This window comes from Callorhinus ursinus, unplaced genomic scaffold (genome assembly GCF_003265705.2).
Source record: "Callorhinus ursinus isolate GAN/ISIS: 27379988/994484 unplaced genomic scaffold, GSC_fseal_2.0 scaffold70, whole genome shotgun sequence".
Classification (NCBI taxonomy): domain Eukaryota; kingdom Metazoa; phylum Chordata; class Mammalia; order Carnivora; family Otariidae; genus Callorhinus; species Callorhinus ursinus.
Window position 1 is genome coordinate 330,598 of NW_027397132.1, and position 26,801 is coordinate 357,398.

The following is a 26,801-nucleotide window of genomic DNA, read 5'->3' on the forward strand; positions in this document are numbered from 1 at the left end:
TTTCTTTCTTTCTTTCTTTCTTTCTTTCTTTCTTTCTTTCTTTCTTTCTTTCTTTCTTTCTGCCTGCCTTTCACAACATTGACAATCTTAAAGAGTCCACACCAGTTATTTTATAGAACGTTCTTTAGTTGGGGTGGGCACCACCTTCATCAAGTGTCAAACTCAACATCACAAACAGTGGCACAAATTGACATCATGTGTCGTCTGGTGTGATGCAGTGGGTGGGACACAACTTTGCTTATATTGTATTCCCTGCCCCAAAATGCATAATCTGAATTGAATTATGACAAACCTCTCTTGCCCTCCGAATAAAGTCCACACTCCATAACAAGTCATCAAGGTCTCCTATGTTCTGTCACCGTCATCTCTCACCATGTCCTCTGTCTGACAGACACTCTGGCTATCCACACATCATCATTACCCTCTTGGCTCCACTACTTTTGTTCAGGTGGCTCTTAGGGAAGCCAGGCCTTTCCCTAACCCGGGAAATGAGCCACAGATGTTCCTTGCCCTATGTGGCAACCCCATTGCCACTTGCTGCTAATTGGTTTAGGGAAGGGTTTTTGTGACCCATTTCTGCCAATCAGGACTCAAGAAGTCTCTTAGGGAGCTTCTGGGAATAAATATGCTCCCTGATAAAAAGGATGGTGAGGAAGTCTTTATTTTTTCCCTGTCTTAAACATGGTTGTGGGAAGATAGGATGGTTAGAGTTGTGGCAGCTGTCTTGATAGACCCCAGAGAAGAGTAGTGTGGAAAGGTGAGACCTGGGCTGCTCACACTGCACTAATTCCAAAACTGTCTGTGACTGCAGGGGTTGGCGTGTAAGATCACTGAATGTCTATTGCTTGTGCCACTGTAGCTCGTGTGTTGCTACCTGCCACCAAGCACACTCCAGCTCGTTCTCCCCACTCCCACTTTCCATTCCCACATGCTCTCCCTCCCCTTTGAGGGAGAGCAACTCCTACTCCTACTTAGGCTTCAGCAAAGACATGATTTCCTTCCTTTATCTTCCAAGACTGGGCTGAGTGCCTCTCCTGTGCCTCTTCTCATAGTAGTCTTCCTAATTGCTAAACCTAATGTTCATAATACACTTTTCCCCTTGGTCTAAATGCCTGGTTACTGTTTTGCTGCCTATATTTAAAAGTTGTGTGTGTTTTTTTAATGTGTGTAGAGAAGAGTTTTATGGAATCAGTGCTCCAAAGCTGCAAGATACGTTTTTTGTTAGTCTAAGCCAGGGTTCAGGAAGTAGAGGGAAGAACAGTCCCTTATAATAGCCAGCAGGTTTCCTTCCAGTCTTGTGATTTGACTGTAACTCAAGGTTGGCCTTTTCACAACAGATCTCCAGCCCTAATTCCTGGTAGCTTATAGGTGGAAGTACAAGGGGTCTTTGTGATGATTTTGTGATTTCTGGAAGCCCCAAAGGTATGCTCCTTGGGATGATCCAGACTTGCTGGCTTCCCTACAGGGCTCCAGGATTGGTTCACATGTGAAAGGAGGAGGAAGGTAATTGGTATTTTTTAATATACCCGGGATCTGTTTTAATCAGATGTAGTAAGACATACAGATGGAAACGATTGTCATGAGGGAAGTTTTTACACTCACAGACCATCCCCAGGAACAGGAGGCATGGCATGTCATGCCACTCAGGGCCATGTGGGAAGTGCCGGTGTAGACCGGGAGGCAGAAGGAACAAGGGAAAGTATGCACACGTCTTTATTGTGGTTTCTGTGGGAGGGAATGGGTGAGGCAAGGTGAGCAGGCTCAGGATTGGCTAGTTTGAATAATTTCAGTAGATTCTGGAGCATGGGAGCTGTCCTTAGTTGTCTCGTATGTGGCCCTGGGATGATTAGGGCAGAGGAATAATGCCTCCTAGAATATAAGAACAAAAGAGAGGAGGTGATTTGGAGTATGGGCTCTGGACTGGTTAATCTGTATGAAAGCCATTTGCTATCTGTAAGAATCGGCTAGCCCTGGGAGAGGCAGTGTCTCTTCAGTCAGGGAGGCCCCAGATGGCAGAGTATCAAGAATACAGAAAAAAAAAGAAAAGACAGTTAATATAATCAGTGATATAAAATTTAGCAGCCTTGAAAGCTAGCCCAAAACGTTTAGCAAAACCATTTAAATAGTCTTTGCTCCATTTATTCTGCAGAACCTGGTGCCAGTGCCCTGATTTTGGTCTTCATGGATACTAATTAATGCTATTATTCTGCGAGGCCATAGAGTATATCCTTTTAGACCTTCAAGCCATGCTGAAATTACACGTCCTTAGGCAAAAACAGCAAATGTGGCCAAATGAAATCCATTTTCTTATAAATACCGGATCAGAAACCTTTCCTCGTTCCACCCAATGATGACTTTTTAGCTCTGCTGTTAACCGGTCTTGGGCAAGTCACTAAGCCCATCTACATCTGCTCCCCCCAACCCCTCCAGCAAAGTGAGGGGCTGCTCTGAAATTCTTCGCACGTGGGGAGACCACAGGTAGACTGTCCACCAGGAAATGATGGTGAGGTCTTAAAACTTGATGGAATTCCCCTTGCATTTCTCCAATAAGAGGCTTGTTGCTGTCGGCTGCCAGGCTGCCAGGCCAGGCCAAGCCTCCTTTGGGAGATCAAGTGTTAAGTCCCACAGAATGCTAGAAGAAACTTGGCAAGTGTCTAAGTGTTGTGAATAATAGGCTCTGTGCCAGGTTATCTTGTTTAAACTTCACATTCCTAAGAAGCAGATACTGTTATTATTCCTCATTTAACAGTTGAGAAAACAGGTGGTGAGATGGGTTAAGTTGCCCACGGTCTCACTGCTGAGAAAGTGGAACCCGTATTTGTCTGACTTCAAAGTATAAGAATTAGACTTACTTTATGTAATTACAGAGGGGAAGAGTAGATCAAAATGAGGGCAAAATGCAGGGAGACATATTCTGGCTCAGTGTTATTTTGAACCATGATTATCAGTCAAAACTGCAATGGGCTTTTCTCAACTGGAAGGATTCAGGTCCAAGTTGGATTACCATTTTTTCAGGGATGTTATTAAGGGGAATCTCCAGTTGATTGAGAGATGGACTAGACACCCTCTGAATATCCCTTTGAGCCCTAAAATTGCAATATGTGTAATTCTACAGTTGTGTGATTTGGTGTCTCCCAGGAAATTCACACCAATCAGTTGGAGACCCCACCGCCAGAGGGCAGTGTCTTCACATTTGATCCATCTGTACAGAAGGAACCAAGTGGTTCCCTCTGGAACTGTCTAGAGAGTGCCTGGTGTAAAACCATCACAGGGGTGAAATGGGCCAGTGTGAAGAGAGAGAGAGGGAGTCACCACCGGAATGTTAATATCCCTTCCTTTACCAGCTGAACAATGATTTCTGTCTGCCAGGGCATTCGAAAGAGGTCAGAGTGCTTAAAGTCAAAGGGAAGACACCATTTCCAGGGAGTGGGGTTGGGGGGAGGTGCTGTCTGAGGGCTGTGCCCTGGCAGGGAGCCCTCACGGTGCTGTCTCCTCCAAACCTGCACTCTAAAGACTAGAACAGTGAGGGGAGGAACAGGGTCCAGGATGTTAAAGGTGACAATGGAAACCCTTTCACACTTGGGAAGGTTGAAGGACCCGGGGATATTCAGCCTTGGAGAAGAGAAATCTTGGAGGGACATGACAACCGTCTGCCACTGAGGTCGTTCTGCAGGGTATCAAAATGAGGGTTAAAAAGTAGATGCCATCAGGGGGCAGGTCTCAACTTGATTTAAGGAAGAACTCAAATCTTGATTTAAGGAGAACGTGCCCATGTCTGAACGTCCTGGGAGATGCCGAGGTGGAGCATGTGGGGGCCTTGTGGGTCTTTAGCCTGGATGGATCCTATAACATCCATTCAGGGATTCTGTAGATTTCTCAGCTTTACGAAACCTGGTTAGTCTTCATATCTCTGGTCTACCCTTTCAAAATTTGCAGTGAACCTCACCAAGACGGCATAGTTCTCATGGTTTCCAATGGAAATAAGCCTGTGAATGAGGATATAGGGATAAAACAGAATTCTAACATATTGTAAAAATTGCCTTTGGATTTGGAAGCCGTAGAAAAATAAAATTTCTTCACTTACAATCTCCAGTCTATTTTTCGTGTTTCTTTTATTTAAGCTGCACTGGGACAGGGCATTAAAATTGTCCACATGAGGAATTACTTCTAGAAAACAGCCCGGGGAACACAGACATTACATATTCCGTCTTTGACATGAACGTGTAGGATCTCAACTAAAACAGACCCACTGTTACTGTTATCCAAGTGCTTACACAGCTCGATGCAGTCTCGGAGAAGCCACACTAATTTTAGTTCCTCTAATGGCTGGGTATTTACATCCTCAAACCCTTTCCCCCCACAGCTATCTTTATCCTGTAGCACTTGTCTCTTTCTGGCTTGCACTTTCTTTTGCATAGTAAATATTCTCAGGATATCCAGTTTTCTATTTTCATGTTTTTCCTCTCAATGGTCTGCTGTTGAGATCTGTGTCACCCTGGAAGAAGAAAAGAGAGAGGGTGAGAAAATCCTTGTGGCCCAGAGCTGGGGGTTCTGACATCTTTGCCTCCTTTCTTGCTAGAGAGACAGTGTCCCCAAGATGCCTGGGCTGCAGCTGCCCAGGCCTCCTTCCTCATAGTGGACACCATTATTGGGTCATAGCTGGTTCATTCTATGTGAGGTTGTGAAGGTTAGAGACACCTTTGGGCCCGGGGTGCCTAACTGGGCCTGGACTCCATACAGGCCATTGCGAGAGCCGGAGTGCGGTCCCCTGGGATACAGTGCTCGCCACAAGCCTGCCTGTGGTGTCTCATGAGGGGCCCACAGGCTTGTTTTGCCATTGTGATACGTCTTCTCAAGAAAGAAAAGCTACTGCTCATCACATCCCACACGTGGATTTAAAAACTTAGCAAGATTTCCTCAGGGTAATTATGGAATACTTGCACCCAGTGGGGCCCTTCACAGCCTCATGCATGCCTGTCCTGCTAGCTTCGTCTCCCACCACATCCAGCACTCTCTCCTCTTCCTGAGCCCCTTCTTCCCTAGTCACGCTCTTCCTTGTATGCATCTGACCTCTGCACTTTGGCATATGTTGGGTCTTCTATCTGGAATTCCTTTCTTCTCTATCTGGTGAGGGATCAATTTTACTTATTCTTTTTAATTTCCATTAAAAATCTGTTCATTTATTTTACTTAATATCAAACAAATACTTTTAGAAAATACTTTAATCATGCATTTGGATGTCAGGGCAGTATCAACTGCTGTAAAAATGTCTATAAACTTCCTCTTAGTTTCTGTACTTTCGTTGTCTTGGGCAGGTAACAAACGGACCACTCACTGAGTGTCACTGCCTTAGACTTTTCTTAGACTTTTTCCTCCATGGTCTGCTCTACCCAGCCACCTCAGTTTAAACCAGTCACTTCTCCCCTGTGATCCTCCCAGGTGAGATGCAAACATAGCATCACAGAACGTTCACTCACAGCCTTGTGGTGATGTTTATGCTGCTGTCTCTTCACCAGATTCTGAGTCCAGGCCTAGTCCATATTCAGAGCTTGGTCAATATTTGTGGGGCCACTTTGGAAAACTAAACTCTTGTGGGGTCTTGGATCAGATGCTTAAGACATCTCGTGGCTACTCATGGCGTACCTAGCCTTGTGACCAGCCAGGGGAAATGGGATGAAAGAGCTTTATCACCTCTGGGTGCTGTTGGCAGGATGGTGGCCTTGTGGTGTGGAGACAGAGCTGTTGGACCAATAGCAGCACTCCAGGAATAAACAGTCACCAAGCCAGGGCAGAGGATCTATTTCACAAGATGGCTAAATCCTGGAGGCTGAGATTTAGTAGGTGGAAGGACTGAAATATCTCCTGAGTCTGGGTGGTAGAGGGAGCCTCCTGACTAACCCCCGCCAAGGTGAGAGTTCAACAGAAGAGACCCCTTGCAGGTTTTTGCTCCAAGAGGAGATGGTTAAACATTAATTGTAGTATTCATCCAAAGGCAAGCCTCTGGTTTCCTTAACTTCTTGAGCTAACCATGATTTAAGAATTAGAGAATAAAGAAAAAGATTATCTCCTATCTTTTGTTTCCTCCCTAAGCAAATGGTAAGAAAAGGCTCAGCTTGAATTCAAAGGTCAGTGGGGTTATCCCTTTGGACTAAAACCCAAACTGACCCAGTACTGAAAGAGAGCTGTGAGTGGGGAACCTTACCCTCACTGGGGAGCTGATCCATCAGGATGTTTGAACACAAGGCCAGAAGAAAATTCCCATAATCCATGGAGGTTGGACCATCGGTACCCTGAGACTTCAGCCCCATCCCCTCCCAACCTAAACCAAGTCCTTGATCTTGAGTTGTCCTGCTTAATCCTAAACAGAGGGCAGACTTATTCATCTCTGCATTAATTAAAATAAAAGACAGTTTGCCTTTCCATAGCACAAGGCTTGTATGACCATGAGCAAATCGGTGAACTTCTCTGAGCTCATTTTCCTCACCGGACAAATGGAGATATTTATATATCTCCTTACCATAGGATAAAGAAGATAGTGATAGACATTACCATGCATCTAGTTCTGGTAAAAGTAGGAGGAACCTCTGTTCCCTGGCTCTGCGTTTCTGTAAGGGAAGATTTCTGCTACAGCGTTGGTTCTAACACACCTGATCGTACGTCTGGTCACCATAGGGCTGGTTAAACCTCAGATGCTGGGGACCCACCTCCCAATAACGTCTGATTCAGTAGGTCTGGAGTGAAGCTTATTAAGAATTTGCATTTCTAACAATTTCCCAAGTGATGCCGATATTGCTACTGGTCAAAAAGACCGCATTTTGGGGGAACCACTGCTCTGGAATAATGTTCTTCGCCTCTCTCCTGATCTTTCCCTTGCTCCACTAATGGGAAGACGAGTGGTTTATCCTGTGTTTGGAAGCAGGAACCAGTAAGGAAGGGATGAACCCCATCTGGTCTCTCCTTTTGGATCTGCCTGTAGGTTTGATGAGTTCTGGTCATCCCTCCCCTTGGAGTAGGGGTTGCTTCTTATGATGCAGGGCTGTGGTGGTTCAGTTCTGCAGGTCCCTTACATTGTGGGGTGAAATACAAGGATGACCAGGTTGGATACCCATTAAATTCTTAATCTAGAATTATAATAATTCTATATAATATAATATATAATATAATATAATAATTCTATATATATAATAGCATTTCGACTTTTATATATTTGTTTCCTCTAATTTTTTTTCTCAGTTGATTCTGGATTAAAGAAAATAGGAAAGGACTATTTTATATTGTCCCCCCTGGGACAGTGCTCAGAAAAGGTAGCTGCAAGTAATTATTATTATTATTCATGTAAGAAGTCTAAATTCAACCGGTATTGATGAAATCCTCAGGAATGGGGACGTGGGGATGTGAAAGATGAATACACACTGGCTGTAAGCTTGCAAATGTCCCTATGGTTCTCCAGTGAGAACAAGCATTAGCACCTGTCTGCCAGGCCTAATGTCAAGTGGCATCAGACTTGGAACCTGCCTTCAGAAAGCTTCCACCCAGATGGGGGAGCATCATGACCCCTAGCACCTGTGTTACAGGTGGACGGCACCACGCCCGAGGGCTTCGGGAACGCAGAGAGGGAGGGTTCCTGCTGAAGGGACCGGGGAGCTTTGGAATTCCCACTGCATGAGCTCAGGGCACGGCAGACAGGAAGCATCCAAGTCAGAAGGAGCAGAGCAGGGAAGGGAAACTTGGAGCATGGGCATGGAGAGTGGAGTCGATACCTACTGGCTATCGGCTGGAACGTGGAGAATCTCACTCCTCAGAAAGGGTCTTGGCGGAGCCTGTCTTGGACACCTGGATGATCTCCACAGAGGTGATGCCTTTGCCAGCCACGCGGTGTCTGGTGCGCAGCTTGTTCAGGGCGGTCTCTGCCATGCCGGCCCGCTCCTCAGCGTCGTCCAGCTCGTGCACCGTCTTTCTGTAGCGAGCCAAGGTCTGGTTGGCTTGCTCCTCCTGGGACAGAGGCATGGTGGAAAACAGGGTGTAAACCTGGCTGTTTTGGCTTAAATGTGCATCATTATCAGTTCTACACAGACACGTAAGGGTCCAGCCTTCCCGTACTTTCAGCTGATTCTTTTTTGTCCTTGACATCTGTATTTCTAAATAAAATGTGATCTGTTGCTGCTTCTGTCATTTGTGGTTTTAGATGTCAGCTAGCGGTGCCCCACTATGAAAGATGTGGGTTTAGCACTTTCTCTAGCCCCCACCACACATCTCCCATGCCCTTGTCTCCCCAAGAGAGTCAGAGTGCTGCTTTGGTTAGAACCATATTAACTGTCAGCCTGGTCTTTATCGAGCCTTTTGGGAAAGGCATTGGTTGTGTGGGTGGCTGATGGATTCGAGGTGGTAGCCCCAGAATTGGCAGTGAACAATGGCAGGGTCAAATATCTATGTCGGGGTGAGGGTGGAGGGGCCGTCGGTGCTGGTAGGTGGACGTGTGGTATAGGGTTGAGACTCGAAGCCATCCTTTGCTACCTATTGGACTTGGATGTTAACGTTTACTAACATAACACAAATAACCTACTCTGGGCTGTTTCCTCACCTGTGAAATAGACTAAGAATATCAGCCTTCCTGCCTTGTGTTGGGAGGATCAAATAAGGGAAGGGTCTTGCGTGTAATAGTATGAGCAGGAAAGAGAAGTTATCCTGGCAGAGGCCTCAAGGGCCGGCAGAAGCACGACAAAGGCAGCCAAGACCTCCCCGGTTTTAGAGCGCACCTTGCAGTGGGTGCCATAGTTAGCACGGATGTTCTTAGGGGATCTTTTCATTTTCTACACGTTCTTATCCTCAGTGCATAGTGTCCAGTCTGCTTCCAACATGATAGCGAGAATGAAGTGCCATGGACATGAAGCTCTCGGGTCGTCTTTTGGCCAATACCCGATTCCTTCCCTGTGGTTAATTCTAACCAAGCCTTGAGACCTGGGCTGGGAAGGGAGGGCATATTAGGGACACACCGCGGGCACCTACCGCTTCTTCGATCTGCCGCTTGTAGACCTTCAGCTTGTTCTGCAGCTTCTCCACCAGCTCTTGCATGCGCTGGTTGGTCTTGTGGTCCTCCTCTGTCTGGAAGACCAGCTCTTTGAGGCGGCGCTCATTCTTCCGCAGTGTCTTGACCGTCTCCACGTGCTGTTTCTGCTCACCATCCAGCTCTGTCTCTAGTTCCTTGATCTGAGGGGAGAAGAGAGGGACATGGCTGAAGGAATGCAGGTTTTTGAACTTGGGAGCTCAGTGGCCTTGGGTGGGGGTGTCATGGCTGCCATGTCCACTTCCTCCCCGGAGGAGAGCAGGCAAGCCCTGGCCAGGAGGGTCAGGTGGGTTCTGCCTTTCATGTACCTGCTGTGGTTGTCAGATGGGTCCCTTTCCCTGAGCCTCAAGTTTACTCCTCTGGGAAGCGGGGGAGGCAGAGGCTGGACAAGGTGACTGAACCTCCTGGCCCCTCTAGCTCTGACACCGCACAGGTGAAGACTAAGGCTTGTTTTAAGTAAGTAACAAGGGAGGAACAATGTTGGAAACAGACCTCCGTCTCTTCTTGGGGGTGAATCACATGCTGGGGGAGAGGTGGCAGAAGGAGAGGAGACCTTTGTATAAATAAATTGCAGCTCTTGTCTCAACTTCCTTTTCCTTCCTAGCATCTGAGTAACCCAATTCCTCATCAAGCGCTGGGCATGGTGTTTTTGGGAAAAGGCCCCTGCCCAGCCACGTCTCCCCTTTCTCTCTCCTGGCTTAGCTCAGGGGCGCCCTCACCCTGGCTTCCAGTTTCATGATCATGCGCTTCCCTCCTTTCAGAGCCAACTGCTCCGCCTCCTCCATCTTGGCCTGCAGGTCTTTGATGGTGATCTCGTAGTTCTTCTTGATTTTCTCCAGGTGCATGCAGTGGTCCTGCTCTTGCCGGAGTTCTTCTGCCATGCGGGCAGCCTATGGGAAGGGGAGAAGAGTGAGAGGCTGGAGCTGGGTTCCTGTGCAGCCTCACAGTGCTTGTGAGAGGTGGGGGACCTTGTCCTCTGGTCTCTGGGAGACCAAGTGGTGGATGAGTGCTGCGGGGTTTTGGGAGAGGGTGTGCCCCACACTCCTGGGTCCCTCTGAGTGAGAGGGGAGGGGGCAGGCACATGCACGCACAACCAGGCCTCCCAGTCCGTTGACTCCTCCAGCCTGCGGCTCTGCCGCCCCTCTTTGCTGTCTCCTCCCTGAGGCGCACAGCGCAGAGTGTGGGAGGAGCACAGACCTGCAGGGGGAAGATGAAGGTCTGCGTCCAGCCCCTGCGTGGCCTCCAGCAAGTCATTTTACCCTCTCACTCCTCCTTGCCAAAAGGCCTGCCCAGAATAGCCCACTTTCAATGGCTCCTTTGACCCAGGCCCCAGGCCTCAAGCACTGATCGCTCACATGGTCATGTGTAGCTTGTAGTTATTCCTTATTTTTATCTCTTTGGCTTTTCAGAAAAGCCTCCAGACTCCCCAGAGCAAGGACCACAATCCTACTGGCAGGGCCCTATGCACAGTGACCCGTGAGGGGTGGGGGCGGCCTTCCCTGCCGAGGGTGGCCTGGTCCTCAGCGGGCACCCAGGCCTTTCCCACCAGCACCAGGCAGCGTGCACACTGACGTCAGTCATGGCTTTCTTGGCCCTCTCGTCGGCTGAGCGGAATTCACCGATGAGCTCCTCGTGCTCATTGGAGATGCGCTGGACATCTGACTCCAGCTTACGCTTGACCACAAGGAGGCTTTGGTTCTGGAGGAGAAAATGAAGACATCGCAGTGACCTGGAAGTCTGCATAGCCCTCCCGTGTCCAGGAAAGAAAAACAACCCTTGCCCAGACACATTTGCCAGACCCCTCAACAGGAAATGGCCCTGGGCTCCCTGCTTGGGGTAGGGTCTCTCCCCGCATCTTTCTCTGGGTTTTTAGAGCAGAACTTATGTCACAAGGAACCCAAGAATACTGTCATTTAGGCCTGGGGTGGGTGGCAGCTCTAGAACAATCCTGAACTCAGAGCTGGGAAAACCCAGGTTCAAGCCCCAGTACTTCCACCTACGTGGATAAATTCTTTACCTCTAGGCTTTGATCTTATCTCTAAGATGGGGTTATAATTCCTATATGTCCCATGCACATTTTTTCTTTTGGTGAATTCACATGAGATGCTTATTAAGAGTTAAGCTGTGCTGGTAAAGGATTACACTATCAGCAGTACTGGTGTTACCACTGGCGGTAGAAGGGGGTCCCCACTGTTGACCATGGATAAGCCACGGAACTCTCTGGGTCACGGTTTCTCATTTGAAAAGTGAATGTCAGACTTTGGAATATTCTAGATCCCGTCCAGTTCTGAAGTTCTGTCCTCAGCTACACTGAAGATAAGGTGATCCTTAAAATTGGCTAAATCATCAGAATCTCCTGAGGAGTTTGAATTTAAAAGTTTAGATTTCTGGAGTCCCACCAGAGACCCACCGGATCAGAGTCTCCAAGGGAGAGTCTGGGAGTCTGTCTTTGAAAGCTCTGCACAACTGTGCGTGCACACATTGTGTGTGCACTGGAAATGGTTAAGATGGTACATCTGATGTTGCGGGCTTCTTGCCGTAATAAGTAAAGTCTCAGGTGGGTGAGTTCTGAGGATTTCCCAAGTGGGGACAACTGTCGGCCTCTAAGTTCTGAAGGGAGCCCACAGGATTTGGGCACCATCCTGGCCTTGTCCCAGTGCCCCAGGTGTGAGTCGGCATGGCACCCTCCCAGGAAGCCACCATCCTACCTGGATGTTGACCTCGTTGTGCCGCTCGGTGATCTCCACGACCTCCTGTTCCAGCAGCTTGCGGGAGCGCTCGCTGCCTTCCAGGCCTGAGCGCACCTCCTCCAGCTCCGTCTGCAGCAGGCTCAGGCGCCGCTCCTGCAGGTTGTACTGCTCCCGCAGCTCCTCGTGCTGCCGAGCGTCCTCATCCATCTGGACCTGCAGGTCCTGGGGCAAAAGGACCCGGCCTGAGCCAACCTTTTGGGCCCTGGCATGGCGTGGGGCTGGCCAGGCCTGAGGGTGCCTTGACCTTTATGGACTGGGCTCAGCAGGGAGCTGGGGTGGGGCTGGGGAGATGGCGGCCATAGAGGAAGAGAGTGCAAGGTGTAGACCTGCCCTTGGGGCGTTCACGGTCTGGTTGAGGCCTATCGGGCCAGGGCCCAGGTGTCCAGAGGATTTGTCCAGTGGGCAGTCAGCATGAGGCCAAGGCTTTTCTGATGATAGAGTGCCTGGGGTTTCCAGCAGGGCCTTCTCACGGAGGCCTTCCCCCATGACCTTGACCGTCACACCGCTGCCGGCTAATCCACATCTCCCTTCTCCTGGTCCTATTATTTCTCTAGAGCACTTATCATATTTTTTCGTGCTACGATTTTATTTATTTGTTGTTTGTTGCCTATCTGCAGGGCTGTCTGTTTGTTGTGTCCATTCTTGTATCCCCTAGACCTAATACAGTGCCTAGACTGGGCGGGTCTCTCACTAACCATGTGTTGAAGGCATGGATCCAGCTACAGGTGCTTGAAAGACCAGCCTGACAGGGATGAAGGAAGACTTCAACTCTCTTCATGTTCATTTCTTAAGGTGAGTGGTGGGTATAGGGGTGTGTATTATGTTCTTTATTTTTCTGTGCCTGAATTCACTTTTAATAAGTCAAAAATGACTTTAAAAACCAAGACACGCGCAACTCTCTGTTTTCCTGTTTTCTTCCCTCTCTTCAGTGGTGGTTGGGGCCTCTCATGTATGTAGTCCCCAGGTCCCCTGCTCCCTGGACTGCCAGACTCCCCACGTTGTCACTTTCATGCCTTTATCCTAGCTGCAGACATGCATACAGTTAGCTTCCTGGAAGCCTGCAGGCTTGGGGAAGGCTTCCTTTGTGCTTATTTTTCCTTCTCCCAGATTGCTACCTTGATTTGCTGTTGCAGCCTTTTCAGTGTCTTTACAAGTTCACTGTTGTTCTTGTTGGCGTGGTCCAGCTGGATTTCCATCTCATTCAGGTCTGTCTCCATCTTCTTCTTGAGCCGAAGCGCCTCTGCCCGGCCCTTGGCCTCCGCCTCCAGGCTGGCCTGCAATGACTCAATTGCCCGCTGGTGGTTCTTCCTGCAAGTCCAAACAGAGAAGGCCTCGCTGGGCATGCTGGGCCTGCTGGTCAGGCTGTGCTAATCTTCCCTAGATGAGAGGTCTGAGAGCTTCAACATGGATATGGCCACCATATTTGAAATCAGACCGTATCTCCCCTTAAACATGTAAGTGGGGGAGTATTGTGCTTCGGGAAAAGAAACGAAGGTCAATGTTTACCACCTGTCTTTTGGGATCTCAATTCATTTAACATGCAAAACAGCCTTGCAAGGAAACTGAGCCTCCACGATGACAAAAAACATGGCAGAGGTTTCGCCCACCATGGAGTCAGGATTGAAACCCAAATGCTAGCCTGTTTTTTAAATTACAAAATGTGAGCCTTGGCAATACGGGTCAGATTTATGTCTCTCTTTAAAATAGCAGTCATCGTTTGATTGTATTTACCATATTTAATTTTATTGTAGTCAACGTAATGAACATTTTCATAAAGCCCTCCTATACGCTGGGGGTGGTGCTAACCTCCTTTCACAGAAGGGAACCAGAGGAGGTAATTTAGATGTCCAAAAAATAATTGTTTCATTGAGGGAGATAAATGGGTAGCACGTAAAGATCCTGTCACCTGCCCCACGCTGTGTTCACTCCTGCTCCACCTGGAACACCTTCTATGTGCTTGCACATTACTGGATTTGCAGCGCTTGGAGATGTATTTGATTTCTAGACATGGGAGAAGGTATCCTAACATTCTTGGAAGGGAACAAAATTTTGATTCACTTTGATTTAAAAAATAAATTCAGGAAAAACTATAAAACAGGTTGAAAAAAATTAAAGAAGATCTAAATAAATGGAAAGACATACATCTTCATGGATAAAAAGACCTACTATTGTTAAGGTGGGATTCACTGCAATCCTTGTCAAAATCCCAGCTGACTTCTTTGCAGAAGTTGACAGGCTGATCCTAAAATTTATATAGAAATGCAAGGGACCCAGAATAACCAAAACAATCTTGAAAAAGAAGAACAAAGTGGAGGATCCACACTTCCCAATTTCGAAGCTTACTGTGAAGCTACCGTGATCACAACATTGTGGGGGTGCCTGGGTGGCACCGTTAGACATCAGGACTCTTGGTTTCATCTCAGGTCATGGTCTCAGGGTTGTGAGATTGAGCCCTGTGTTGGACTCCAAGCTAGGCATGGAGTCTGCTTGAGATTCTCTCTCCCTCTCCCTCTGCCCCTTACGCTTGTGCTCTCTCTCTCTTTCTCTCAAATAAAAATCTTAAAAAAAAAAAAAAGACATTGTGGTCCTGGCATAAGGACAGACTTATAGATCAATGAATCCAGAAATAAACCTTAGTCAATTCATTTTCAACAAGGTTGCTAAGACCATTCAGTAGAGAGAGAACAGTCTTTTCAGAAAGTGATGCTGGGACAACTGGATATCCACACGCAAAAGAATGAAATTGGACCCCTTCTTCACACTTTCTACAAAAATTAACTCAAAATGGGTCAAAGACCTAAATGTAAGAGCTAAAACTATAAAACTCTTAACTCATCTGGGAAACATAGGCAGAAATTTTTGTGACTAGATTAGGCAATGGGTTTTTAGATAGGACACCTAAAATACAAGCTACCAAAGGGAAACAAAACCCAGATACATTGGACTTTATTCAAATTAAAAACATTTGTGCTTCAGAGGATATCATTAAGAAAGTGAGAAGGGGGCTGCCTGGGTGGCTCAGTCAGTTAAGCGTCCGAGTCTTGATTTTGACTCAGGTCATGATCTCAGGGTCCTGGGATGGAGCCCTGCATGGGGCTCCCTGCTCAGGAGACAGGCTGCTTGAGATTCTCTCCCTCTCCCTCTGCCCCACCCCCAGCTCGTGCACTCACTCTCTCTCTCTCTCTCTGGAATAAATAAATCTTTAAAAAAATTAAGGAAGTTAAAAGGCAACCCACAGAATGGGAAAACATATTTGCAAATTAAATATCTGATAAAGCAAGGGTCTAGCATTCAGAATATATAAAGAACTCCTACAACTGAACAATAAAAAGACAGCCTGGTTTTTAAAATGGGCCAAGGACTAGAATAGACATTTCTCCAAACAAGATATGTAAGTGGCCAATAAGCACATAAAAGACGCTCAGCATCATTAGCTATAATGGAAATGCAGTTCTAAACCATGGTGAGATACTACCTCACATCCACTAGGATGGCTATGATAAAAAAGGTAATGATAAATGTTGGAGACGATCTGGCGATACTGCAGTCCTTAACACAGGGAATGTAAAATGGTGCAACTGCTTCAGAAAAGGATCTGACAGTTCTGCAAAAAGTTAAACATAGAGTTAATGTACGACCAGAACTAGGTATATATCCACGAGAAATGTAAACCTAGATCCACACAAAAACTTGTATATGAATGGTCATAGTGGCATTATCCACAGTAGCCAAAAGGTGAAATCAACACGAATGTCCATCAGCTGATGAATGAATAAAATGTGACCTGCCGAAACAATGGAATATCATTCAGGAATAAAAAGGAATGAAATACTTCCTGACACATGCTCCAACGTGGATGAAGCTTGAAAACATTCTGCTGAAAGAAGCCAGTCACAAAGAACCACACATTGTATGATTCCACTTATATGGAATATCCAGACTAGGCAAGTCCAAAGAAAGTCGTTGGCTAGATTAGTTGTTGCCTTGGGCTGGGAGTGGAGGTGGTGGGGAGATATGGGGGCATGACTGCTAAGGGATATGGGGTTTATCTTGGGGGGGGTGATGAAATGTTCTAAAATTGTAGTGATGATTGCACAACTTAAAACCATTCAATTTTTCCCTTGCCACGGGCAAACTATATGTAAATTATATCTCAAATCTGTTGCAAACTCTCTCTCTCTCACACACACGCACACACACATGCACGGACCACATAGGGGCATAGCTAGATATTTAGGGTGGGAGTCAGGTTTAGCCTGATGGCTGCAGAGTCATGGGGCTTCTCTCCCCAGTGGCTCTCCTACAAGCCTGTAGAAGTGATTGTGGGGGATGTTGTAAACTCAGGAAGCCACAGTGCGGGGAGATTTCAGACAGGCCGTTTAGGGAAGGGTGCCAATATGGACAGTTGCAACTGTGTTGATCTTCCCAGAATCATAACAAATCATATTTCTGTAAACCAAAACCTAGTGCTGGGTCCAGAAGTTTCTTAGAACCTCAAACAGCAACAGAGGATACTGGATTAAAAAGAAATCTCCAAATCCAGCACTCCTTGGCACCCCAACAAATCAATTCTTTTTCGTGATGTTCTCTAAGGGTTCACGAATGTTAATAGTGACATAGCTGTGTGGTTTTGCAGGTTACAATGTACTTTGATATCTACCATCTCATTTAATCTTCCCCACACCCCAGAGCCAGGATGAGGAAGCTATCATCATTCACATCTGTTAGATGGGACAATTGCACCTCTCTCACGGGGGGTTTTCCTAATTTTTTTATGGTGGGAAAATGCTTGTTACGTGAAATTTCCTATGTTAACCATTTTTAGGTGCACAGTCCAGTGGTATTAAATATATAATATGCTGTGCTGCCCTTGCCACCACCCATCCCCAGAACTCGTTTCATCTTATAAACCTGAAGTCATGTCCCCAGTAAACACTAACTCCCCCCATCCTTCTTTCCCCCAGCCCCTGGCAAATATCATTCCGCTTTGTGTTTCTATGACTGTGACTGCTCTAAGTACTTCCTGTAAGTGGAATCATACAGTATCTTTTTGTGACTGACTTCTTTCACTTCGTATAATGTCCTCAGGGTTCATCTATGTCAGAGCAGGTGTCAGAATTTCCTTCCTTTGTAAGGCTGAATAAAATTTCATTGTATGGGGGTGCCTGGGTGGCTCAGCCAGTTGGGCGTCCAGCTCTTGATTTAGGGTCAGGTCATGAGCTTGGGGTCGTGAGATTGAGCCCTGCACTGGGCTCCACACTCAGCAAGGAGCCTTGCTTCTCTCCCTCTCCTTCTGCCCCTCTCCTCGTTCGTGCGCGCGCACACGCTCTCTCTCAAATAAATCTTTAAAAAAATTCCATTGTATGTACAGACCACATTTTGTTTATCCATTCGTCAGTGGACATTTGGGTTGCTTTCATGCTGTAGCCCTCCTGAATAATTCTATGAACACAGGTGTATAAATCTCTCTTCAAGACCCTGCTCTCAATTCTTTTGGGTAGATACCCAGAAGTAGAATTGCTGGATCATATATTAATTCTATTTTAAATTTCATGAGGAACCTCTATACTGTTTTCACACCATTGTACATTCCCGCCAGCGGCACGCAACGGTTCCAGTTTGTCCACATCCTTGCCAATGCTTATCATCTTCTTTGTTTTGGATAGTAGCCATCCTACTGGGTATGAGGTGGTATCTTATTGTAGTCTTGATGGGTGTTTCCGTAATGACGAGTGATGGTGAGCATCTTTCCCCGTGCTTATTGGCCATTTGTATATCTTCTCTGGAGGAATGTCTAGTTAGGTCCTTTGTCCATTTTTGAATTATTACAGGTTATTATCTCATGGGGTTTGGTGATCACTTAAGTACTACATTTCAAAGTAGTCACCTAAATTGCCTAAGGTCACATGACTAGTGGGTGGCGGAGGCCCAGGTTTCTGGACTCTACTCCTTCATGCTACCTCAAGTCAGCCTCCCATTGCGTTAGCCCCATACCTCGTGGCTTCAAATTCCTCTTCTTTCTCGTGGATTCTCCGGTCGATGTCAGCTTTCACCTGAGCCAGTTCCAGCTGAATTCGAATCACCTTGCTCTCTTCAACCTGTCGACGAATATAAACATCAGTCTTTCTGGCCGAGTAGGTGCGTGGTCCCTGGCCAAGGGTCCAGCCTCGAAGGTGATGGCCATGTGGTTACCTCCAGGGAAGACTCAGCTTCCTCCAAGGCCACCTGGAGTTCTTCCTTCTCAATTTCCAATTTTTTCTTCAACTTCTGCAGCTCATGCACACTCCGTCCTCCCTCACCCAGTTGATCAATCAGTTCCTTTATCTCCTCTGCGGAAGGAATATTCTCATTAGTAAGGCACATCCAGCTTCCCAGGGTCATCGCATGTGGCTACACTGCTACGTCAGGGCAGAAGCAGGCACTCCTAGCTTTACTGTATCTATAGAGAAGCAATATACTCCCAAGTCATAGACTCAAGGCGCATCAGGGCTTGGACACTGGGGAACAGTGGGTTCAAGCTCCTCGTTTTATAGATGAGAGGCTGCGGCCCAGAGAAGAGCGAGCAAGCACAGAGCAGCTTTGGGGCCAGTGCCCAGGACTCCCCGGGCCTGTGAGGCCTTCAGTCAGGGTCTTCTTTTCTGAGAGCCCCTGCTCCTCTCTGCCTCCCTGCCTCCCTGCCACTAGGTCTGAAAACCAGCCTCACAAGAAAAGGTGGGCGGATCAGAGCCTTTCTGATCTCCTTCCTCATTTGGGAGACCTCTCTGTTGCCCACCCAGAGGAACCCCCAGGGACCTACAGCACTTTGGAGCAGTCACAAATCTCAGCCCACAATCAGAGGGGTCCAGGAAATGTCAGCGTCCTGATTAATCCGTGACCTAACTCCATGTCTACATCAAGCCTCCTTGAGTTCCGAGAAATCTCATTTAATCCAGGGTCTCCCTGCCTGGGTTCCTGAGTTCCAGAATGCTCTCTGTGGAGAGCATTAGGGGCATCATCTAAGTCTCAGCTGTTTGTGTCCCCCCAGTGATGCCTGGCATCACAGACACACCTATAGCCCACATGTCTTCCTATCACCTGTCCCTGAACACAGTGGCTGTTTCCAGAACATTCCCCACTGCCCTGCTCTGGGACCGTGAGGAACACCGTGGTGCTGCTTCACACGCTCTCAGCCCAGACAGGCTGCTTGGCCGCTCTCCTCCAGGGCTCCCACCAGGCTGGGTCTACTTTACAACTTTTTTCCCTCACCTATGCTTCACCTGCCAGGTGAGGTACATATTCCTCTTAACCGCTGGGTTACCGGGGAATTTTATCCATCTGCACCAGGAGCTGGTGGGAGGGTGTGGGTGGGGAACAGAGGTGGGTAGGGGAGGAGGCAGGGCCCTGGGCCATTGGCAGGGACCCTCAGCAGTGCCTCATCACCTCCCTCCTATTTTCTGTCCTCTCCTAGTCCAGACAACCTTGATCTGGGTGTTCTGGCTGTTCCTCCCCAATCTTAATTCGTGTATTTATGTTCAAGTCCTTCAGTACTCAGACTTTTGAGGTTACAAAAGCAGGGCCCTTCATACCTCAAACGCTGGGCTCTCACAGTTCTCCCCTGTAACCTGACAGCTCCCCAGGGAGGGGCTGCTAGGGCCTTGGGCAGATTTGGGGACAATCAGGGACCATCTGCTTCTACCCTCCATTGGAGTGACCCTACATCAGGCACCTGACCTGGACTGAGGAAACCCTGTATTGGCTGAGATTTCATTTGCTGCTCAGCAGAACAGGGATCCCAAAACAGTTCTTGAAAATAAAAATACTGACATCTCTCGCACAACTGATTTTGTGATTAGAAATGTGCACCTGCCATAAAAGCAAACAGTGCAGGCAGATCTCTGAATGGCACAATGATCTTCAACAGATAGGCAGCATTCTTCAAATAGTATCCACAGAATAAAACTCCAGCCCCGTACGTAGGAAATCTTACACGTGTATGTGTATTATGTACATATGATAGGTGTAAGGGCTCGATACACAAAATCGACCGAGCCCTTATTTGTTTCAGTCACTCTACCGAGTGAAGATTTCACACATCTTGTTTCATTGTCACACCGACCTTACAAGGGAGGCAGTATCTCCCCGACTCACAGGTCAGGAAACTAAGGCATGCAAAGGTTGAGTGACTCACCTGCTTGACGTCCTGTTGCTGAATGCCCGAGTGCCTCTGCACAGTGTTGGTAGTATGTATCTATTGGTTGCCTACGATGTGCCAGGCGCTCAAACCCATGACGCACTCAGGAGGAAGGAGGCCCTGTGTCTTTGTCCCTGCCCTCCGACTCACCCTGCAGAGTCTTGTTCTCCTTCTTCACCGACTCCAGGTGCTCCAGGGACTCCTCATAGGCAGTCTTGATCTTGAAGCTCTCTGTCATGTACATGCGACACTCCTTCTGCGAACTGTCTACCTCCACCTGCAGCTCTTCGCACTTCTGCTGCCACTCAGCCAGCATCTTGTCAAAGACCCGCTGCTTCTTGTCCAAGGCGGCGGCTGCAGCGTTGGCCTAGGGAGAGACGGGGCTGGTCTCCGCGGGTCTGACTCTCCAGCCCCTTCCCCTCCTCTGCTCTCTTCCCTGCCTTCCCCACCCCTCCCCAGTAACTCTGGTGACCTCAGACTTCTGGGGGACTGAGAAATAATTCCACAGGTATGGCACAAGCACGGGGCAGGGAGTCTTGGAAAGAGCCTCGTCCCACTTCTTCAGCTTCTACTACTAGATGTGCTTCTAGCTACTAGAAGCTACTAGCTTCTACTACTACTGTCCTGGGGCAGTCCATCTTACCATCCCAGGCTCAGATTTTCTTAGGTGTAAAATGAGGGATCTGGGCCACAGCAGCCTTCCCAGATTTAAACATTCACCCAACTCTCCATAGCCTGTCTCTCTGTAATTTCCTAATATGTGTTATACGTCATCGTCCAACTCACAGATGGGCTTGGTGTTATTTTTCTTGTGAATCAAAGCTGATTTTTCTCAGACCTTATTTTTCATAGACCATTCACGTTTTTTCATAACTGCCTGGCAACTATGTATTTGCTGCTGTGCAATGTTGGATTTTGTAAATTTCTGCTAAATTTCTTGCTTGTCGAGGGGAGCAAATGGTTTTCAGGTTTTGGGACTGTTTTCCTGAAGCCTCTCACGTGGCTATGACCCTCTGCCTACATGCCCATCACCACTGGCCTGAAGCAGTTGCCCTATCTAGACCAAGACCAGGTTGCTGTGTGCCAGTGGAAATCTCATTTAATTCGGCCTGGAGCCTTGCAGATCAATCTGCACCAGGGACGCAAACAAGAATATTTAGCCACACAAAGTGTGTGGGCTGTGGTTTGCATGAGGAAAAGGGGAAGAGAGACAGTAGTTGCATGACTTCCTGGGACTGTTTTGTCCTCATCACAGACCTATTTGAATAGTGGCTTGTTGAGTATTAAGATCGGGCAGGAGCCTGTGTCCGGGAAGCTTGAATACGGACCCTGTGCTCCATCTTGTTGGGCCAACTCTTTCTTCTTGCTACGCCCAGACATGTGATAGTTTCAACCAACTCCCTGGGGTCTCTTGGACCCAGCAAGCAGTTAACCCCCTGACCTTCTCCAAGTCGATGGTGAGGTCCTCGACTTCTGCCTGGAGTCGCTGTTTATTTTTCTCGAGGGAGGCAGCCCGGGCTTGGGCGGTCTCAGCTGTCTCTTCTGCTTCCTGGAGCCTGGCGGCCAGTCTCCTCCTGTGGGCGAGGGCAGGAGAGGCCGTCAGGGAAACACGGGAGCCCGTGGGGCTGGGGGCTGGGTTTGTGGTGCCACAGTGGCGAAGATGCAGACGAAATAGAGAGTGTTCAGAGGAGAGCAGTCATTGTCCGTCTGTCCGTTCATCCATCCATCCATCCAACAACTATTTATTGTTTCTACTCTGGGTCAGGTATCATTCTAGGTATTAGAGAAACAGACCAAGACCCCTGCCCTCATGAAACTCCTGCTCTCGTCGGCGGATAGACACAGAGACATGAGCAGCATGGAGGAAATAAGGCAAGGAAGGGGACACACGAGCAGAGGGAGAGGAGGGAGAGAATCCTGCGGGTGTCTGGGGAAGAAGGTCCGGGCAGAGAGAGGGGAGGGGCTGGGATTCAGCCTGAGCTTTGGCGTGGGATTAGGCAGGCAGCTCCCGGACGTTCTCAACAGAAAATAGAAAAAGGGCTGGAGGGCAAAGAGGTGGGGAGTGGCAGGATGTAGATTTAGGCTCAATGTATCAAGAGCTTTTGATAAGAGATTTATGTCAGCTGGAGGCCACTGTGCTTATTGCTATCTTGTTGCCACAGATGCCAGTGGGCAGGAGGCACCAGCAAGCAGGCTGGGGTCCCCTCCCTGCCTGCCTCACGGTGGCTCACACACAGGGCTTCCCGTGGGCGACCAAGCCAGCCCTGTTCCTATACGTAGAAGGCGGCTCAGCGCCCCATTCACGTGTTCACTCTTATTTCCTCAGGCCTGTCAAGCAGAGTGTCCACTTTCCTAGGTTGCAAATGAAGAAGAAAGCTCACAAGATTTGAGGGCGTTTAGCACAGAGCAGGAGAACTGCCAGTGTGAGGGCCCTTGCTGCTGAGTGTGGTCCACATACTCTTAGCATCACCCAGAGGCCTTGCTCCAGACCCACCAGACCTGTGGAAGCTTCCCAAGCACTTTACGGGCAGAGAAACCCTGCCTGGAGGGGGAGACCCTGCTCCTGACCTCCCTGCTGGGAGCCTGAGCACTTTAGGGCAGAGGACGCAGAGAGCTTTAAAGAGGGAACCCGAAGGCTGGGTATTCTGCCAAGGGCACAAAGTGGGCTTCGCTGTCTAGACACACATCTCCCCCCCCCCCTTTAAGAAGAGCTGGTGAACTGCCTTCTCCTGGCTGTGGTCCTGGTCTCCACGGTGGCTGACATGGTCAGACCCCTGCACCCCCCCAGCGCCACCCCCACCCCAGCCTTCCTGCTCTCCAGTGCAGGGTGACACTCACTTGGTCTCCTCCAGCTCCTCGGTCCTCTGGATGGCATCAGTCTCATACTTGGTCCTCCAGGTGGTCACCTCAGTGTTGAGCTTGGACACGAGGCGCTGCAGCTCTGACTTTCCTCCCTGCTCCTCCTCCAGCTGCTCCTTCACCAGGTCTAGGTCATGCTTGGTGTTGGCGAGACTCACCATGGCCGTGCTGCGAGACTGCGGGGACCAGCCGAGCCGGTCAGAGGCACCAATGGTCCCTATGGCCCCCCGGGCCATGGCTTAGATATACACAGTGTTGGATCAACATTGCAGCCAGTAAAGGGGGAAAAGGGCACCTGACTCTACAACCCAAACCATTAGGGTTTATTTTCCTTGTTTTGTTCCAGTTACTGGCCACGAGGATATGGAATTTTGTCAGTTTTCATTTCGTTGTACACGTGGCATACCACAGTCTTGTAGTTAACCTTTTAACTTTTTATTGAATCATATTTTTCATGTTCCTTCCACATCTTTATAAGCTGTAACTTTCTTCAGAAAGACAGCTCCCTCACCCCCACCCCCTCCCCAAACAAACCTTGGATTCCTCATCCAGCTGCCTCTTGTAATCGTCCACCTGCGACGTCAGTGATGTCTTTATCCGCAGGATTTGGTTGAGCCGGCTCTGGGATTCTTCGTATTCCCGGCTCAGCTCCCCATTCTCAGCTGAGTGAGAAGGGAATGGGAGAAATATTGGATGGAAAACTGGCTCCCCAGCCAGATCCTAAACTCCCCCAGTGCAGCGTTCCCAAAGTACCCAGTAAATATGGTGACTTGGCCAACTGAGCTGGGAAGGGGAGCATGGTGAACCATTACAAGCCACCCAAATTTAAGTGAGCCCAGGAGAGGAGCAATTGTCCAAGCATTGCCAACATCCAGGTGTCTTGCATGGGGTACAGGGCTTCCGATCATGAAGTCCCAGCCCCTGGCATGAGACACAGCAAAGAAGTTTGAAGGAAACAGTGGGGCAGAGAGTGTTTACTTTGAAAAATTAACTGTCACGGTCCCCGAACCTATACTCTAGTCGTCTGTGAACTGATTCTTGGGGCGAGAGGCCAGGAAGACGTGCATGAGCCGGAGAGGATGAGCAAGGGTTTCTAGTTTCTGCTCTGGAAGTCATTAGTTTTGTGGCAAGTTACCTCCTCTCACTGAGCTTCCCTTTTCTTATTTATCAAATGGGGATGTTGATTTTCGAAAGTATTCAGGGTGTGGGAAATAAGGCCAAAGGATGCCAGCAGGTTCTCTGGGTGTCACAGTGGAACATTATCTAACTGGCCTGTCTAGGGAGTATTTACTTGTCTCAGGGAATAGCGTGGTTGTTTGGCTTGCTGTTTACCGCAGGTAAGAGCCCAGCCTCTGCAAAGTGAGGTGTTAAGTGAAAAGTGATAAGTTGCAAATTATTTTTGCCTTAGAGATGCAAAGGATCTCTTCTGGTAAAAACAACAACAACAACAACAACAACAACAAAACCAAACCCAGAGGTTGCAGTATTACTATGTTGTAAGACATTAACTGGCTTTGCGTCTAACTTAGCAAAGTTATATATAGGCGTCCTTTCCCCAACCGACTGTGTAAATCTCTGCCCTTCAGATGCTCTTAGAAGGCAGGTTTGCCATTTTCTGGCTCCTTCATTAGTGACACATGTTCACTGTCTCTTAGTATGCAGGTCATGTTTTAAAATGTTTAAAAATTGTGTTTTGTGGGCGCCTGGGTGGCTCAGTCGGTTAAGCGACTGCCGTCGGCTCAGGTCATGATCCTGGAGTCCCAGGATCGAGTCCCGCGTCGGGCTCCCTGCTCAGCGAGGAGCCTGCTTCTCCCTCTAACCCTCCCCCCTCTCATGTGCTCTCTCTCTCTCTCTCATTCTCACTGTCTCAAAATAAATAAATAAATCTTTAAAAAAAAAAAGAAAAAAAATTGTGTTTTGTCTGCTGCCCCTCCTGCTGATCTCACAGGGTGGTTGACAGAACTGGGAGGGAAATGCTTTGAATAGTGTCCCCTGTTAGACACTGTAAAGATGATACTTGGAACGCTCAGTGGGTGGAATCAAATCTCCTGTCTCATCACAGGGCATGTGAATTTTCCAAGGCCAAGAAAGCTCTGGGAAGGGGACCCAGCTACTCCTTCAGTTTCCTTGAGGATCTCTGTTGTGTTCCATGCACGGTTCCTCAGGAAGCTACAGCGAGGGGCCAGCTCACCTTGCAGGCGGGTCCTGATGGCATTGATTTCTGCCTGGTTTCGCTCCAGCTCAGCCACCTTGGCATTGGCTTCTGCTAAGCTGTCTTCCAGCTTTCGGATGTGAGCCTCGGCATTCATCTGCTCAGGAAGAATGAACCCCATGGGGAAATGGGGAACCGGCCCTCCCTGCTTCCCACCTGGGTTCCCCTAGTGCAGCCTCCCAGACTGCCTGCCTGGTCCTTCTAGAACATCCCTGTCTCAGAACCATCTTCCCCCCACCCCAGCTCACCATTTCTACCAACATAAGCCTGGAGCCTTTTGGTTGGCACACAGACCCTCACTCTCCGGTTCATCTCCCTTTTATGGCCACTCCGGACCCCTGCAGACCTCACCCAATAAGAAAATGCAACAGGTCCGTTTAAGAAAAAATACTAGCCTTAGTGCAGGGGTCTGCAGATAAACTAGGGGCTGCGAAGATGCCTCGTGAGTGTCTAAAATGTGGAATAGTAGTTGGCTGCGACAGGGACCCCAAAAGCATCCTCCCTGCTCACCTTTGGGGCCCCCCTTTCTCTCATGTCGCAAGAAGGTTCTTCATGTGGCAGATGCTTGGTAAACGCACATTGAATGGCTTACTTGATTTTCCCTCTTGCCATTTATCCCTTTTTCATTGTGGTGATATATGCATTTATCCAACTAGTCTCCCAGCTCCTTGAGGATGTAGTCGTCCTAATGTAACGGTCATCTTAATAGCTCACTTTTATCGAGCTCTTCTTATATGCCAGGGACGGTTGCAGCCCTCACACCAGTGCTATGGAGTGGGGATTATTAATGTCTCCATTTTACAGATGAGGAAACTGAGGCACAGTTAGGTTATGAACTTGGGGTCTGGGATGGGCTCATCTCGGTTCCCTTCACAACATTCATTCAGAACATGCCTCGGGCTTGCCGGGGGGCTCGGGAAATATTTGCGAAGCAGCCAGACACTGGGGCACCTCCCTGTGGCTCTGTAGGGGTCTTCCCTCACCTTGGACTTCTGCACAGTCTCCATGCTGGCATTGAGGTCGTCGATCTCAGCCTTCATGACCTGCTTGTCCTTCTCCAGCTTGGACTTGACCCTCTGCAGGTTCTCCACGTGCTCGGTCAGCTCGGCCATGGAGTCCGTGTGCTTCTTACGCAGTGTGGAGGCCGCTGCCTCGCTCTGCAGGGCCGCCTCCTCCAGCTCCCTCCTCAGCTTTAGCAGCTCTGCCTCCCGCTTGCGGTTCTGCTCAATCTGGGAGAGAGGAGAAGCGCTGCTTAGTGGAACTGACCGGTACTGGCCTCCTGGGGCCTGACACTGCCCACCTGCTCAGCAATCCCCCGCTATTTCTGCACCCCACTGATAGGATGTCTTGATGGAGATATCCGTCCTGAGCCTCTGGGAGGGTTGCCCACCAGATTCATTTAGATAGCGTTGTGCCTTGGATTGTGCCTCCTAAAAAGATATGCTCAATCCTTAACCCCCGATACCTGTGAATGTGACCTTATTTGGAAACAGGGTCTTTGCAGATATAAACAAGTTAAAATGCCATAACTGGATTAGGGAGGGCCCTAACCCAATGGCTGGTTGTCCTTCTAAGAGGAGAGATGTTTGGATCCAGGGAGACACACAAGAAGAAGGCCATGTGACCACGGAGGCAGGGATTGGAGGGATGCAGCTACAAGCAAGGAACACCAAAGTTTGCCAGCAACCTACTAGCAGCCAGGAGAGAGGCCTGGGACACAGTGTCCCTGAGCCTCCAGAAGGAGCC

The 26,801-nt window shown here is 48.6% G+C and overlaps 1 protein-coding gene across 1 annotated transcript in view; it reads right to left on the reverse strand.

The window, feature by feature from the left end:
• Positions 1-4,093: 4,093 nt before the first annotated feature.
• The window catches only part of MYH16 (myosin heavy chain 16), a 59,496-nt gene continuing 36,788 nt past the window's right edge, over positions 4,094-26,801 (reverse strand). The window contains exons 29-43 of the mRNA XM_073886258.1: positions 26,039-26,284; positions 25,035-25,152; positions 23,378-23,505; positions 22,823-23,019; positions 21,426-21,558; positions 20,135-20,351; positions 18,007-18,143; positions 17,809-17,912; positions 12,930-13,122; positions 11,773-11,976; positions 10,637-10,762; positions 9,784-9,954; positions 9,007-9,207; positions 7,765-7,992; positions 4,094-4,495 (exon numbers count right to left, since the gene is read on the reverse strand). Coding sequence (XP_073742359.1) covers positions 7,792-7,992; positions 9,007-9,207; positions 9,784-9,954; positions 10,637-10,762; positions 11,773-11,976; positions 12,930-13,122; positions 17,809-17,912; positions 18,007-18,143; positions 20,135-20,351; positions 21,426-21,558; positions 22,823-23,019; positions 23,378-23,505; positions 25,035-25,152; positions 26,039-26,284 — 2,376 coding nt within the window. The 3' untranslated portion in view covers positions 4,094-4,495; positions 7,765-7,791. The remainder of the gene's footprint in view (positions 4,496-7,764; positions 7,993-9,006; positions 9,208-9,783; positions 9,955-10,636; positions 10,763-11,772; positions 11,977-12,929; positions 13,123-17,808; positions 17,913-18,006; positions 18,144-20,134; positions 20,352-21,425; positions 21,559-22,822; positions 23,020-23,377; positions 23,506-25,034; positions 25,153-26,038; positions 26,285-26,801) is intronic.